General features: G+C 43.1%; 1 protein-coding gene across 3 annotated transcripts in view; it reads right to left on the reverse strand.

Moving 5' to 3' along the window:
- Positions 1–291: 291 nt before the first annotated feature.
- The window catches only part of MELK (maternal embryonic leucine zipper kinase), a 37,346-nt gene continuing 22,385 nt past the window's right edge, over positions 292–15,252 (reverse strand). For all 3 annotated transcript variants that reach the window (XM_081845071.1, XM_081845070.1, XM_081845072.1), the window contains exons 10-18: positions 14,631–14,729; positions 12,637–12,723; positions 9,760–9,891; positions 8,526–8,657; positions 6,190–6,403; positions 5,111–5,207; positions 4,475–4,643; positions 2,667–2,770; positions 292–624 (exon numbers count right to left, since the gene is read on the reverse strand). In XM_081845071.1, the coding sequence (XP_081701197.1) occupies positions 447–624; positions 2,667–2,770; positions 4,475–4,643; positions 5,111–5,207; positions 6,190–6,403; positions 8,526–8,657; positions 9,760–9,891; positions 12,637–12,723; positions 14,631–14,729 (1,212 nt within the window). In that variant the 3' untranslated portion in view covers positions 292–446. The remainder of the gene's footprint in view (positions 625–2,666; positions 2,771–4,474; positions 4,644–5,110; positions 5,208–6,189; positions 6,404–8,525; positions 8,658–9,759; positions 9,892–12,636; positions 12,724–14,630; positions 14,730–15,252) is intronic.

Raw genomic sequence — 15,252 nt, forward strand, 5'->3', positions numbered from 1 at the left:
CAAATTTATTAGAGATGTTGAACACAAAGCAAATTTGAACTTTGAAACATAGCTGTGGCCCTGTTTAGCCATTTCAGTAAATGCAGCTTGAATTTCTAATTCATTTTCTGTTAAGTGATAAAACAGAATTGGAACATTTTACCTCTTTCCAAATGAGAGACAGCACGCTGGTCACAAAACTGTTTGAGAAGTTGCATTTGCCAAGCCACAGTTCAATGTTCACAATCATTTGAAGAAACAATTAATGTACAAAAAGCAGATGATTAAAGAAAAAGAAACAAAGGCAGATAATGACATGGGAGGTCAATGTTTATTCACAAAGGAGGTCCTATTTAAAAACAAAAAAATACTAGTCCTTGGGTTAGATTAGGCAAGCTTACTAACAACTAAAATGAACATGGCTTAGGTTGGTTAAAACTGTCCATGTTCTCACCGTGAACCAAGAGTTATAGCTTGCAGCTACATAGGATATCTTCCACTAGTCTTTTGTAGACCCAGGCGTCTCCCTTCAGCCGCTGCCTCCGAATGCCCACGCCTTCAGGTTTGCTTAGCTGGCAAACTTCCAGCTCAAACTGCATTGTCACTTTGCCAAAGTCTGACTGGGTCTGGCACTTCAGTTTATAGCTGTGTAAGACAAAGGAAAGGGGGAATTAGTTCAGGTACTTACAAGTCAGGGATTGCAGGGGAAATAATTCTAGTGACAAGAGCCAACTTTTCTGCACACGATCTACTGGGAAGCCAGTACATTCAGCCGGTAGAACAAAGGTTTTTCTAAGATGTGGAGATTAGAGCTGGGCAATATTACAAGTAATTGTTGGAAACCGGTCTGATGGTCAAACCGCAATACCAGTTTCAGACTTTTTCAGCAGGTGATACATTGCCTGATACCACCAGCACAGCCCAACTCATTCTAGTCTGCCTGCCTGCACTGTGCTGGCGGCAGCCAAGAAGCCGCAATGTATCGCCAGCTAAAATTGCCTTGATCAGCTGAGAAGCGGGCAGTTTAAGGCAGCCTGCTTCCCATCTGATCAAGCCACTGCTTCTGGCTCCCGTGAGCAGGAGGGCAGGATGGTGCTGTCACAGCTTTTTTTAACTGCTTTGCTGAGGGGCAGGCAGGTGCGCAGCCAGCTGAACCTCAGCGGAACAATTTAAAGAAGCCCCCCCCCCCCTCTGGGGACTTGATCAGCTGAGGGGTGGGTGGGAGGCTGCCCGCCCCTCAGTTGATCAAACCCACATTTAGTTCCTGCTTGTGGGAGCCAGAGTGGTATGGGGCTTGCAACTTCACATATTGTGATATATCAGTACATCACAATATTTGTTGTTTAGTCGTTTCTGACTCTTTGTGACCCCCTGGACCAGAGCACACCAGGCACTCCTGTCTTCCACTGCTTCCCGCAGTTTGGTCAAACTCATGCTGGTAGCTTCAAGAACACTGTCCAACCATCTCCTCCTCTGTCGTGCCCTTCTCCTTGTACCCTCCATCTTTCCCAACATCAGGGTCTTCTCCAGGGAGTCTTCTCTTCTCATGAGGTGGCCAATGTATTGGAGCCTCAGCTTCAGGATCTGTCCTTCCAGTGAGCACTCAGGGCTGATTTCCTTAAGAATGGATCTGTTTGATCTTCTTGCAGTCCATGGGACTCTCAAGAGTCTCCTCCAGCACCAGAATTCAAAAGCATTCATTCTTCGGTGATCAGCCTTCTTTATGGTCCAGCTCTCACTTCCATACATCACTACTGGGAAAACCAGAGCTTGAACTATGCGGACCTTTGTTGGCAAGGTGATGTTGCTGCTTTTTAAGATGCTGTCACAATATTTAGCTGCTGATATATCACAGTGTTGAAAAGCAGATGTTGCCCAGCTCTAGTGGAGATACAGGTGGGGAGCTCTATGTACTGAATGCATGCACCCACCCTTTGAAAAGAAACAGTTCCTGACTTTCTAGATCTTTATGCAGGAAAGCCACCCCCCCACAAGGGGGCACTAGCATGCCACCTGCCTGAAGGGGTACTGTGGGGCAGGGGGATAGGATTTTGATTCTGTTGTCTGACCTGATGCTCAGTGTTTTATCAGGCAGCTCATAAGACAATCCAGGAAGGTATTGATTTACAAGATGTGACATTGATTGTGGCCCTTTGAGTGTGACACTTCTCCACTTGAGGTTATTAAGGCTGCTTACATTCATTTGATCAGTAACTGACTCAGTTAATGATCAATCAAGATGGGGACCAGGCCTTTAAAAAAGAAAAAGAAAAATGGTGCTACCAGACAAAGGCACACATATTTTAAAAATTGACTGTGATGTGTCCTTTAGAAAGATATCAAGAAAATGTTCTTTCTGCCAAGTGGCTGTTTGCACTCATTAAATTGCAACTTGGTTTGGGGAGAAATAAATCATGAGTGCAGGTCTGGGTGACAAGCCAAACCATGGCTCGCTTCCCAGCAGCAGAAGCAGGAAAGAGCTAAGTACATGTAATTTCAGCAGGGTGCCAACTAACTGCTCGTTCACATTAAACCATAGCTAAAATAAAACTATGGTTTAGTGCAACATGCAAACCAGGCCACAATTCTAATACAGAATGAGCAAGATAGCAGCTTGTTAGAGGATCGAGGAGAAATTATCTGATAAAGATACCAGACTGAAATAAGGAATGAATATTTACACTTACCCCTTCTGTACAAAATCAACTTGCTTTTTGGGAAGGATTGCAATTATTTCCTTCAACAGCTCATCTGGATTTAATAGGTTTGTTGTGGTCACATTGTAATGAGCCTAGAGAACAACACATTTGGTGCACGTTTAGGACACAATTCTGCATTTCACGTTCAAACACCAGCTACATTATTTCAGAAAGAAATGAGAAGGAGAGGATGAGAAAGATGCTATGAGTCTTAACGGTCCATGGCTTTGACTTAAAGGCAGAACATCTGCTTTGTACACAGAAGATCCGAGGTTCAATCCATGTCCAGGTAGGGCTGGGAGATATCACCATCAGAGATCCTGGAGAGTCGCTGCCAGTCAAAGCGGCCTATCCTGAGCTGCGAAGATGGACCAATGGTCTGGCGTAGATGGACCAATGGTCTGGCTTGGTATAAGGCCATTTCCTCTGCTTCAAAACATTGTTCTTTGCTACATAAGTGCCATTCAAAGTACTGGAAGAACCATTCTTCCCAGCATGTTTAAAGGTAAAGGTAAAGGTACCCCTGCCCGTACGGGCCAGTCATGTCCGACTCTAGGGTTGTGCGCCCATCTCACTTAAGAGGCCGGGGGCCAGCGCTGTCCAGAGACACTTCCGGGTCACGTGGCCAGCGTGATGAAGCTGCTCTGGCGAGCCAGCACCAGCGCAGTGCAGGGAAACGCCGTTTACCTTCCCGCTATAAAGCGGTACCTATTTATCTACTTGCACTTAGGGGTGCTTTCGAACTGCTAGGTGGGCAGGAGCTGGGACCGAACGACGGGAGCTCACCCCGCCGCGGGGATTCGAACCGCCGACCATACGATCGGCAAGTCCTAGGCACTGAGGTTTTACCCACAGTGCCACCCGCGTCCCTCTCCCAGCATGTTTAGTAGGCTTTAACTAGGCATAAGGCCTTAAGGTTCTCTTTTGTTTAAATTCAATGTTTCATGCCAGACTTTTATGCACAAAAGTCCATAGACATTTGTTTGACATTCCCAACATCTGCAAGGAAGCCCCATCCCAATGATTTTTATGAAGCCGAGGCCTCGCTTTACTGAAATAATTTTTTTTACTGTTCTAGCCATAATCATATTTGCTGCCACTTGCACCTTGAACTTTAAAAGTGAAAGAACTCAGAAGTTTTGATCCATGACATGAAATCCCCTGCAAGCATCACAGAACTGGCACCTACTTGCCTACTACTTGTTAAGCATGGCATTTGGGCCTTTGTCAGCTTTTTGTGTGGCCTGGATCAGACAGGCTACATGGCAAGAGTCATTTAGTAGAACAAGGGTATTCAGCTGTGGCTGAATCTTTGCAACCGAATTCCAAAAGTTGATAGTTGCTAAAGCTGACCATCATTTGGACTTAAATCTGCAAGTAACCTTCCAAATTTAGCCTTTTCAGCAACGAGAAAGCTTACTGGACTGTGAATTTAAGTGTAGCACAAAAACAGAAAGTTTTTCGTTAGTGCTGGGGGCGCATTTGAAAAGCTTGGAAGACAAGGCAACTCAGTCTAGGATGTCATGTGCAGATGGTGTTTAAGCATTACACAGTAGCTGCTCCAAGTCTGCACACTGCAGAGATGGATACCACTTGTTTTTTCCCCCAGTTAGCTATTCCAGGATGAGACACCACTTTATTAGACTTTAAAAAACAACAGCCACAATGTCTCCAGTACAGTGAGGGCTTGCTGCTTGGGGAATCATAGCCACAGCCCAAACAGGCATGTATGCTTACTGATACATCACTGATAGTTTCATCAGTAAAAGAAATCCCAGGTAATTCAGCAAGCTTACCTTTAATTTCCTTGGACCATCTTTGGTTGAGCCTCTCTTTTTGTTTGGTGTAAGCATTGTAATAACTTTATCCAGGCCTCTTTCGAGGCTCCCAAACATCTTGGTTCCTTTTCTCTTTTGACCACTTTCAAAATGAGCTTGGTTCAAGTCCACTTCCACTGAGCGACACCTGTCATGTTCAGAGATAGCAAGTGCACAGTTGTTTTCAGTGGCTGGGAATTGACAGTTTTTAGATAGATCAGTAAAAAGGTCTTTTAACTTCTGCTCTTTTGTGGGGGCGGGGGGAAGGAAGAGGAGAGAAAGGGGAAACTGACAAAATACATGGCTAAAAGGACCTGCTGCACAACAGTTATTTGGGATTTTGAGAGCGAGTTGTATATATGCTCCAATTCTCTGGGGGCACAAGAGTGAATTTTAATTATGGAAAACAGGAATGCATCCAAGACTACTGAAGTGTGTAATGTAAGATATTTTTTTCTGCAGCTTTTTAATATTTGTTGGTAAATGTAGGAACGGATTTAAATAGGTTATAACAGAGCAAACAGATGCCATTGCAAAAAGCTTTCCCCCATCAATACAAGGATTAAGATTGTACAATAGACTACCTGAATATGCTCAAGTTAACAGGACATTTACCTTCTCTCAGGGCTAATGACTCCGGCTTCTAATTCATACGGTTTTGTAGAAGATGGCAGCTTAACTGGGGTCTCACTGGTGGCTGCTTGAGTTCTCTCTGCAAGAAGCACCACCCAGTTTTGAGTCTATTTAGTAAGATGCATTATCAGCCCTTCTTAGTCCCATGCATAATCCCATTATTTTCTTAGTTTGGTAGAAAAACAGCCATTCTTGAGTATTCCCCCCACCCCCTGCTGCAAAATCAGCTTGTAAATGCGAGGCTCCTCCCCTAACCAAACAGCCTGGAAAGGACTAAGCACCCTCAGTGGACCCCCCCCAGAAGGAAATACCCCACTCCCCCCAAAGAAGAATATTGAATGGGATATAAGCCACAGATCAGAGCAGAGGGTGGATTTTAAAAGAGATTTGAAGAGATTCTAAACGCAAACAAGAAGCTGAATTGATGGTAGTGGAGTTGGGCCTGGGGAGCATGCAGTTTCAACTAATAGTTATTCTGCTGGCCAACACAAAAAGATGTGATAGAAAGTCAGAAGTGTTTAGCTAACTGCACAGTAGTTTTCAACAGCCTAATAATTATGAATACAGTGAAATACTTTTTTAAAAAACGGTTGTGAAAATACCTTGAGCAAACTGTTACAGGTTTATTAAAATAGGTACAGAGTTAGGAGCTATCCTACCCACCCACCCACTTCTGCACAGCAGACCTCGTTAAGATAATTGATTAATTAGGGCTTCCTGCTCATGCCCCCTTGAAATACCCCTCCCGGGAAGGATAGGTGCAGAAGTGCTATTTTGTTATTTGGCCTAGAGGCAAGATAACCTAGAGCAACAACTGGACACAGGACAAGTGCTCCAATACACCATGAAGCAGGAAGTCTTGAACACAACAATTCCACACACCCCAGTGTCAGATGTTAGCCTGTAGTTACTGCCTCGAGCCCCACCCTCCAGTCTGGTATTTGTTTCATGTAAACTCCACTTGGAAAATAAGTGGTAAATCCTGTCCAATAAAAAATAAATAGTATTTGTTAACAGTTTTCTGTTTCCAACAGGGATCCCTTCTCATTTCCAAGCCATACCTTCAGGTAGAAATGCACGATTTGGCGTTGTAAGCACTCTCTTCTCATTCATGACCCAAGCTGGTGTCTTTGGAGGAGGAAGAACAAATGGCTCTGGCTTTGCCGTAGAACAAGCACCGGAGTTTTCTTTGTTGGCATGCTTCTTTGAGGCTCTTCGCCTTGGCACTGGAAGCAGAGGCGGTGTGAACTCTCCACCATCCAGGAACAACTGAGGCTTTTCAAAAGAAAATATTTTGAGGAAGGGAACCTATTTTTCCCATCTCAGACAAGTCACATGTGCAGATCAGTACATTGTTCACAGCAGGCCACGGCCCAAGCCATCACAGGCATGTTGGCAACTTATTGTCTTCATTAGACACAGCTTGGCCTAACAAGGCAGGATTATCCGTACCTGATGTATGTTAAATGATCCAGTTTCTCTCATCCCTTACATGACACCATTTGACTTTTAAACAGAGGCAGACATGTGTTCTCTCACTGACTTTTTGCAAGAAGTGACAGAAATGTTCAACTATTGCTACAAGGGGTGTATCTGATCACACCTTGTAATTGATTAGTGGAGAATGAGCAGGATCGTTGCCTGTATTTTCCATCAATCCAACACTATCCTGGACCTTTGGCAATGCCAAGTTGTTCACAGCCAATTCAAGCATTGGTTAAGGTTTTTATTTGACTCATCTTGTCGCTATTTGCGCTCCTGCCATGAATAGCCCCGTAACGCATCACCCAAGTTCTGTAACTTCCAGTTACATCATGTTAATGTTAGCCTCACAATGCCCAGCCTCACTTACTCTGCACTGGAACCATCCCATTCTTCTTTGGGAAAGCTCAAAGGTACAGTGGTATCTCGGGTGACATACGCTTCAGGTTACATACGCTTCAGGTTACAGACTCCGCTAACCCAGAAATAGTGCTTCAGGTTAAGAACTTCGCTTCAGCATGAGAACAGAAATTGTGCTCCAGCGGCGCAGCAGCAGCAGGAGGCCCCATTAGCTAAAGTGGTGCTTCAGGTTAAGAACAGTTTCAGGTTAAGTACGGACCTCCAGAACGAATTAAGTACTTAACCCGAGGTACCACTGTACTTATGTTTGGTTTCCACCTAGACACTGACTAGGCCACACCTGCTTAAGTTCAACAATCCTGTCATCAGAAGCTCCCCAACAAACTATGGAAGCTGCCTTATACAGTCAGTCCATTAAGCTATCTAGCTCAGTAACGGTATACACCAGAGACAGAGCCAACACTGTGCTCTCCAGATGTTGCAGGCTACAACGCCCTTCACCTCCAAGCACTGGCTGTGGTGATTCAGGCTGATGGGACATATCCACAACATCTGGAGGGTCCCACATTGGCTACCCCTAGCCTAGACTCAGTGGCAGCAAGTCTCTAGGGTTCCAGACAGGGCTCTTTCTCATCTCCACCTGGAGACGCCGGGAATTGCACTTGGGACTCTGTACACACAGCATATGCTCTACTATTGAACTACCTCCTTCCTTGCTGGAACCAGATACCACCGGGCTATTCCACCCATGCTAAATATGCTTTTTCTTCTCTCATGGGCTACAGAAGTAGGTCATACCTAACCATAGCTGTCAACTTACAGATTTGAAAATAAGGGACCAGCAGCCTTGAAAATAAGGGACCAGCAGCCAAAATAAGGGACCTGCAGCCTCACCTGTTCCAGGCACTCCAGTCTTCCTGTCCTCCTGCAGTCTGGTCAAACTTATGCTGGTAGCTTCGAGAACACTGTCCAACCAACTTTGTAACCAGAGGTTCAACTGAATAGAATCTGAATCACATGCACCACAAGGCCTATGCAGCCTCAACTTAAGATGGCTCCCCGGCCTGGCTTTGCACTGCAAAGTTTGCAGCAGCACGTGCAACAAAATGGCATCCAGCATTCAAAAAACCCCTCAGCTTGCATTAACTAGCCACACACAAGGCATGCAAGCTCCACCCCCCAGTCGTTCTTAGACTTCTTATTGGGTGAGCAACACAGCCAAGCAACACAGTTGGAGCCTCCCTCCTCCCTGGCCGGCAGGGAGGGAGGGAGAGGAGCTGCTTCCTTTGAAATTTAAGGGACATCATTTAAGGGACATCATCAATAAGGGACAGCAGTGGGACATGGCACTGGAATAAGGGACTGTCCCTTCAAATAAGGGACACTTGACAGCTATGTACCTTAACTGATAGCAATGCCCACCTCTCACAGTATCTCAGGCACAAGCTGTTTTAGGTAAACCACAACCTCTAAGTCAATACCAACGTTTTAAACATCAGAGGCAAGCGTATTTTTTTTTAAAAAATCTATCATTTAGTTAATAGGTACAAGATACCTGCTTTGTTTTGGGTGTATTGCAAACAGGCTGAGATTCCTCACAACAGGCTAGAAATTCCATGGATCCAAAGCCACATGCCATTTCATTCCCATCTAGATTACCATCGTAAGACAGGGCCTTTTTGAAAACCTGTTCAAAGAGGTATAGTTCATTTCATTAAATGAGTGCACTTTCAAAACCCTTCTCAGTTAATTCTAAATGTCTCAAAGACATCACAAAAATAATAATTCAGCCTTTTGGGTACCCACACTTATTTGTTTCAGTGAGGTTAAAGGAAAAGCTTAGTGAATGACGAGCATACCATGCTGAATTGAATGGTTCAACTCAGTTCCCGTGGTTCAGCATTAAGCTGTCTTCCTACCACTTGGTCATTCTGGAAAGAGAGATGACTCCTCCCCTTGGAGGGGAGGCAAAAGGCTTCAGAGGACCTTGTCTGATCCTTTGACAAGGCACCATCCGTATTAGGAATGTCCTTCAGCAGCATCTGGCAAACCATAACATTCAAGCCTGCCTTGATTCCACTGTAATGAAGACTTGGACAATACAGCCTGCTTCGAAGAGGAAACAGCACTTTGCATTTGGAGGGTTCTGTGGCAAAAACCCATTTTATTTTTGATACTTCTGTCACACCCTTCCTTTCAAAAGGTCATACCTACTCAGATAGCACTGCCAAGCAATCTCCCATCCATGCAGGCAGAGATTTGCTTAGATTTAAACATAGGGATATTCCGTGCCTTCAGTCCCTTCTCTGGGTTCCAGCTCTAGAGAAGTGTTATGAGCTGTCTCCAATGTAACAGTGACCCAATTGACCTCAACTGGAAGTTAGTGTTGTCAGCCCCAAGCTGTGGAACACCCTTTTAGGAGAGATTCATCAAGCACTCTCACTTTTGACTTTCATCTATTGAAGACACTTCATTCTAAACCTTTGTAGCCATTTTTTAAATTTTTTTTTGACTACCCGGTCACTTTAATAATTATTTGTATTGTTTTTAATTTTGTTTTATGTTTTAATATTGCATACCCTCCTGGTATGTTATGATATGGGGTGTAAACATATTCTCATAAATAAATAGTTCACTCTATAGCTGAAATTTCATTATACTACTTGCTGCCAAGTCAAAACACCCAGCAAAGGCTTGTTTAGCTGCACCATTCATGGGGGGGTGGGGGGAGGGAATGAAAACACGGCAAGCTTTAGGAGCAAGACAGTGACAAAATATGAATCACACACCTTCAGTTCTCTGGATGGAGTGATGCTAGCACCTTCTGCCATTACATTTGGAATCCTTAGACGAACAGGTTTACCATGTGCTTTCTTTGATTGAAGCAAAAGGTATGTTGCAGTCACATGATCATATTTCCACTAAGAATACAAATAGATCTGGGTTACTTTCTCAGCCATCTTCTTGAAAAGCAGGGGACAGTGGAGGGTGGACGTACCTAAAATCAATGCCACATTCCAGAAAAGCTTAAACTGCATATAGTCTAAGTATTTTTTTACCCCACCTTTTAAAAAACACCTTACTGTAACTTCATTGTGTTCAGCACAGAATTTTTGTAAACTTTTCCTTCCAAATATAGTCAGTGGGTTTTTACACAAGAGAACATAAAAGGCATGTTGTCACTGGTACCATCATATCAAAAAGTTTATCCAAGCAGAACTGCAGGACAGATTTTTTAAAAAGGAAAATTGGAGAAAAGGCATCTTGCAGTGCCAGATGATGGAATAAGGAAGCAACTAGAAAGATTTCAGAACATAAATACTTTCCTCAAAAAGCACCAGAAAAGGCTGCTCAGCCAATGCCTTCTCCTTTCCACACTTCAAAATCCCCCTCCTCTTTTTTCTTGAAGGGAAGGACTGGTCAGAGTTCTGAATATATAGGCTAATTCTAAAACAATTTTTGTCTTATTATAGAACCGAACATAATTATCTGAAAAATTAGGTTTATACATCTCTTGCTTTTGCCTTTTCAACAACTTTGAAAAAAAAACCTTAAAAATACCCTAGCCATGTTCATGCCCATCTGAAATAAGTTTAGCAATTTAGATTCAAAACTCCATTAATTCGTCTCCCCCCGCCATTATGATCACAGATTTCTGTGAAATTCACCTTCTGCTTCAAACCTCTACTGCATTAATTTTATAATTGTAGAATAGTCCGTACTTCCGAGTCAATGTGCCATGAAATATGCAAATTCTTACCATGAAATAAGCAGCTGATTGCCATGAAGATGCTGCCTGAGCAGCAACAATTTAGATCTGCAAGTTCTTCTTAAGAGATGCAAAACACAAGAATTTCTACTTACAACTGGTAAAGTCTATTGACGAGGATATTTGCAAGAGACCAATTGCTTATATCAGTGGCTTTGAACTGTGTTAAGGGGAATCCTGTGGTTCCCTCAGAAGCCTATCAGGTTCTTCAGCGAGACCAGTGATGAGAACAATTCCCTGAAGAGTCAGATTATTGCTCACCAACATTTATTCCAGGCAACATAATTGTTGGAAATTGCTAGAGTATGCTCTGAGAGATGCCAAAGAGCACACCTATCACCCTTTGTGAACCAATTGGCCTGGCCTAATACCTGGCATCCTCTGCAATATGGATTTCATGGCTGATATGGAAAACATTCTTTTAATAGTAAATAACTTGAAGACAACCAACTTAAGCCAGTGTTTCAAAGATCAGATCTAATCAGATTAAATTTTAAATCAAAGATATAATTTAGTGTACAGTACACAGAATGTGAATATCTGCACTTTATCATTAATTTTTGTGTATGCTCCATTGCAGAAGCATATAAAAGGCACCTCTTCAGACAGGTTTGCTGCCGCTGGCTAGCAGAACTGCACATTTGTTGATCTCACCAAAAAAGTACCAGCAAGAAACTTATTCCAAGTATTTGTATGTTAGTGTCATAAACAAAACTCAGACAGTGAGGCTAAAGAAACAATGAGGTTAAAGATACACATTTTCCAAGCGTCCCAATGCATCTAAATCTTGAAGGAGTTCTCCAGATGGAAACATGACATAAGGAATGTTACTTCTGTTCACAGCCAACATATCAAGTTATGTCCTTCTGTAGAGTTCCAGTTGTTTCGTTTTTATCTTCATGTAAATCTGTCACTCCAAAGAAGCTTGTTCAGAAAAGTATGTGTCTGACAAATGATTCTGGTCAAGTTTAAGGTATAAACTTGGGTTCCTGCAGCAAGTCTCTCATAGGCCGGAGCCTAGTTTTGTGACAGGCTGAAACTAGGAGCTGATTCTGGCAAAGGTAGACAAAGGTAGAACAGGCTAGAGGCAGATGACATGTTCAGAAGATAGCCATGAGTCAAAGGCAGGTTAGATATGAAGTTCCAGGTGAGATGGGTGGTCTGTGCTATTAAAACCCGCAGATGAATAACATACAGAGAGCTAACCAAATCACATGTCCATAGGAGGCTGAAAAGCTGCAGTTCAAGCAGATGCCACCATACAGGAGGCACTGCGGCACAGCAGAGACTGGGCAAATAATTAGTATGGGAGCTGTACTGGTAGCTTAAGCTGTAAGGTGCCTGGACTCAGCTGCTCATGTCTCCCAGCACAAGAACCAAGAGCAGGGGTCAGCAAACCTTTTCAGCAGGGGGCTGGTCCACTGTCCCTCAGACCTTGTGGGGGGCCGGACTATATTTTGGAAAATATATATAAATGAAGGAATTCCTATGCCCCACAAATAACCCAGAGATGCATTTTAAATAAAAGCACACATTCTACTCATGTAAAAACACATGATTCTTGGACTGTCCACGGGCCGGATTTAGAAGTCAATTGGGCCGGATCCGGCCCCCGGGCCTTAGGTTGCCTACCCATGACCAAGGGTAAAGTCTTGAAAAACCCTAACCCTCTCCCAGCCCTTCACTGCAGTGGATGGCTGTTAGCAGTGGACCAATCTATTCAGTAACAGTTCTAAATTTAGAGTTTGAGGCAGCTACAGTCACAGATGTATTAGAGGGCTTAAACTACGTAGTTCTAAAATAGAGATGTTAGTTTTGAGACACACTCTACAGGATTGAATATTAGATGTGTGAACAACTAAATCTCTCAGGAATTATTATTAAAGTCAAACATTACCTCTGAAATCATCTCTGCCATACTTTCTCTGCTACATTTGTGATACACCGAAAGTTCTGTTATGCAGTCTTCATCAAGACGCCCAAGCTGGGAGGGAAAAAGATCTGTTTAAATATTGGTGTTAAAGCTGCCGATACACCCACCCTCATTTTTTAAAGACCTGCACACTGCTGGATCTTTTCCATCACACACTTTTCCATTGGATCACTATGTCTACTATTAACTGTCAGATCTCCAGAACATTTTGCTTCTAAGTATACCTGCCCCCGTACTTATTTACACAATTTTGTTTGAAAAAAATACCCAAGGGGTCTGCAATCCTTGATTGCAAAATACCCATGGGGAATCTTTTACAGGACTACATAATAATGCATAGCATTATGTTGGTATCTATTAACACTAGTCATCTGCACACTTTAGAGCTGGAGGTGGGGAGAGGACCCTCCACTTAAAATGGTGAGAAAATATAAGTATTTGGAACAGGGCAAGCATTTCTGAAGTCAAGAGTTCAATTTCCTATTAGTTTTTGCAGCCCTATTTTGTGTATTTTTCATAGTTCACTCAGCAGAAATGATATAGTGTCAGATGTTTAGATGCCGAGAGCTAGTATGTCTCAGCTTGTTCTCACTAGCAGTTATTTCTGGATTGAAACCAATTCTGGATGATCTCCTATTGTGCCTGGTGCTACAGCATACTGTTACTTTGCAGTCCGAGAGAGAAGAATTGAAACATAATATGTTTAAGTATATGTAGCCAAGCATAAATAAAGGCAGAATGTTCTAGTATAGAGAAACAGTGACACTCAATGGGCAGTGGCCGGTGTGAATAATTTCGTCGGGCTCATCGCCTATATGCAAGCACAGCATCCACTAGATTTCAAATGGACCTGCTGCTTATTTGGCTGCACAGAAAGGTCTCTACTCAACACTGTGGAGAGCCTCTGCTGCTCAGAACATCCCATGCCAGGCTTGATAGACAAAGTCAATCAGCTGCTTCCTATGTATGTGTCTATGATTGCAGGTCACTTTGCCAGGCTTTCATTGGCTCAAGATACATCTGATCCATTTCACTCCTGGCTTAGAGTCAGGAATACAAAGGAAGAATTGCGAGCACACTTATGCTTCTTCATTATTAGTTGTGGCTTAAAATTTCCTGCACCCGACATCAGGCATGGCATCAGAAGCAGAAGGTCGGTGTGGTTTGCGGGGAACAGACTGGTGGATCTAGCTAGACCTATGGGCCAGAAGGTCCCCACCACTGAGCTATATGCTCATGTGTTCAATGCTGACTTAATGAGGAAGAAAGGCAACAGCAATTTAGTTATATAATACAGTGGTACCTCGGGTTACATACGCTTCAGGTTACAGACTCTGCTGTAGTGCTTCAGGTTAAGAACTTTGCTTCAGGATAAGAACAGAAATCGTGTTCCGGCAGCACGGCAGCAGCAGGAGGCCCCATTAGCTAAAGTGGTGCTTCAGGTTAAAAGCAGTTTCAGGTTAAGTACGGACCTCCGGAACGAATTAAGTACTTAACCCGAGGTACCACTGTGTGTATAAAATAATAATATGTCATATCTCTCTCATCACTGCTGTTGGATTCCAGTTAAATCAGGTTGTTTTGACACAGATACACATATATGGCTCATTGTTAAGTGTGTTGCACATGCTCTTTAAAACTTCACAATGGTAGGCAAGTACAGAATAAAGGTGTAGCTTGCTCTTGAGCTCAGTCTAGAAACCCACAGGAGACTTGTATTAACCACTGGTGCAGACAGTACACAAAATGCTTAGCAGCTGGCTGCATCATGCAAGGATACTGATTTCTTTCACTATAAGAATTCTGAACTCTTTTAAACACACAACACTCTGGGAAAGGCCTAGAAGATTCAGTTTAGTGTTCCATTTAGGAGAGACACTTCACCTTGTTACCATGCCACATCAGCCTAGATTCAGCTTTGTTATATTGCTCTTGTTCAGATGAATTCATTTACTCACAGGGTATTTACTTTGCCACTGGACAGCAAATGAGTAGCCATGCATGAGCCACGGGTGACTTAAGAGATGCTTAACCATAATCCGTTTCTTTGGGTCCACCTAGTGGGTAAGAGTAGAAGTGCATTTCAAGAAACAGTTACTTTAATCAGAATAAATAACTGTACCATATATTTTAGCAATCCTCTGCTATAAGGATGGAGCTGTGAAGTTAAGCAAAAGGCTAAACATAGTTTTTCCAAGACATGTCTGAAGGTTTGTCCTGAAAACTATCATGATGTTCCTGTTCCGGATAACAGGAACAAACCATTCCATCAGCCCTGATTTCAGGGGTGTAATGTTCCGTTCATTTGCTTTAGTATGTTAAGAAACTGTAAAACTGTAAAATGCTGTTAGTACCACTGTGATGTCTGGGTGAGGCACAAGGATCAGTAACTTGAATCCCTGCAACTGGCAGGAGAGAGTCTGGTCACATCCATCTTAATTTCCCACTTTTGTTAAGCAGCTTGGGATTTCTCCCCCTTTTTAACAACAAGGTGGGGTAAAAGGAAGAACAGTAGTTGCTTTTTACTAAAGCGACCTAAGCTGAAGCCTTCATGTATTACCCACCTCTCTATATAATAAA

The sequence above is a fragment of the Podarcis erhardii genome (assembly GCF_964252035.2).
Source record: "Podarcis erhardii genome assembly, chromosome: 17".
Taxonomy (NCBI): Eukaryota; Metazoa; Chordata; class Lepidosauria; order Squamata; family Lacertidae; genus Podarcis; species Podarcis erhardii.